This window comes from Carlito syrichta, unplaced genomic scaffold (genome assembly GCF_000164805.1).
Source record: "Carlito syrichta isolate Samal-C Ts95f unplaced genomic scaffold, Tarsius_syrichta-2.0.1 Scaffold111540, whole genome shotgun sequence".
NCBI lineage: Eukaryota > Metazoa > Chordata > Mammalia > Primates > Tarsiidae > Carlito > Carlito syrichta.
Genome location: NW_007055636.1, coordinates 32,853 through 33,494, shown reverse-complemented (window position 1 = coordinate 33,494; position 642 = coordinate 32,853). Strand labels below are relative to the sequence as shown.

General features: G+C 57.2%; 1 protein-coding gene across 2 annotated transcripts in view; it reads right to left on the bottom strand.

The window, feature by feature from the left end:
• Positions 1–642, bottom strand: part of SAMD14 (sterile alpha motif domain containing 14) — a 13,461-nt gene that overhangs the window by 3,544 nt on the left and 9,275 nt on the right. For both annotated transcript variants that reach the window (XM_008070084.2, XM_008070089.2), the window contains exon 3: positions 502–642. This exon is cut by the window's right edge and continues 164 nt beyond it. In XM_008070084.2, the coding sequence (XP_008068275.1) occupies positions 502–642 (141 nt within the window). The remainder of the gene's footprint in view (positions 1–501) is intronic.

Genomic DNA, 642 nt, shown 5'->3' with positions numbered 1-642 from the left:
GGGGGGGGGGGGGGGGGGGGGGTCTTGCCTGCTTCCCCCGGCTGCCAATGTGGGGAAGCAGAAATTCTCTTGACCTGGAATCAGGCAGCTTGGCTCTGATGCCCTTTGCTAGCTGTGTGACCTAGGGCAAGTCACTTTACCTCTCTGAGCTTCCTCCATTTCAAATACTGGGACAACACCTACCTATCTCGTGGGTCCTAAAGGGATGCTTATGAAAGCCTTTTACAAACTATAAAGCACTCTGAAAAGGTGGGGACCACTACTATTTACTCTTAATTTTATCCTGGCCAACTTCACTCGTTCACTTGAGCTGGGGTCTCACTGTCGCCTAGGCTGGAGTGCAGTGGCACAATCACGGCTCACTGCAGCTTTGACCTCCCGGGTTCAGGTGACCCTTCAGCCAACTTCTAACCAGCCTTGCAATCCCGGCTCAAATGGCACTTCAGAGAAGCCTCCCCCTGACATACGCTCTCCCGCCACCCTGCACACGCCGCAGAGAGCGGACTGCCGTCTGCAACGACGCATTTCGTTCCGGGGTAACCGGATTGTGCCTCCCCTAAGCGACAAGCCCAAGGAGGACAAGAGCTGCGCCTGCCCGGGATGCATGACCGTCCGCGCCCCACCTCCCCCAGTCGCTGGGTC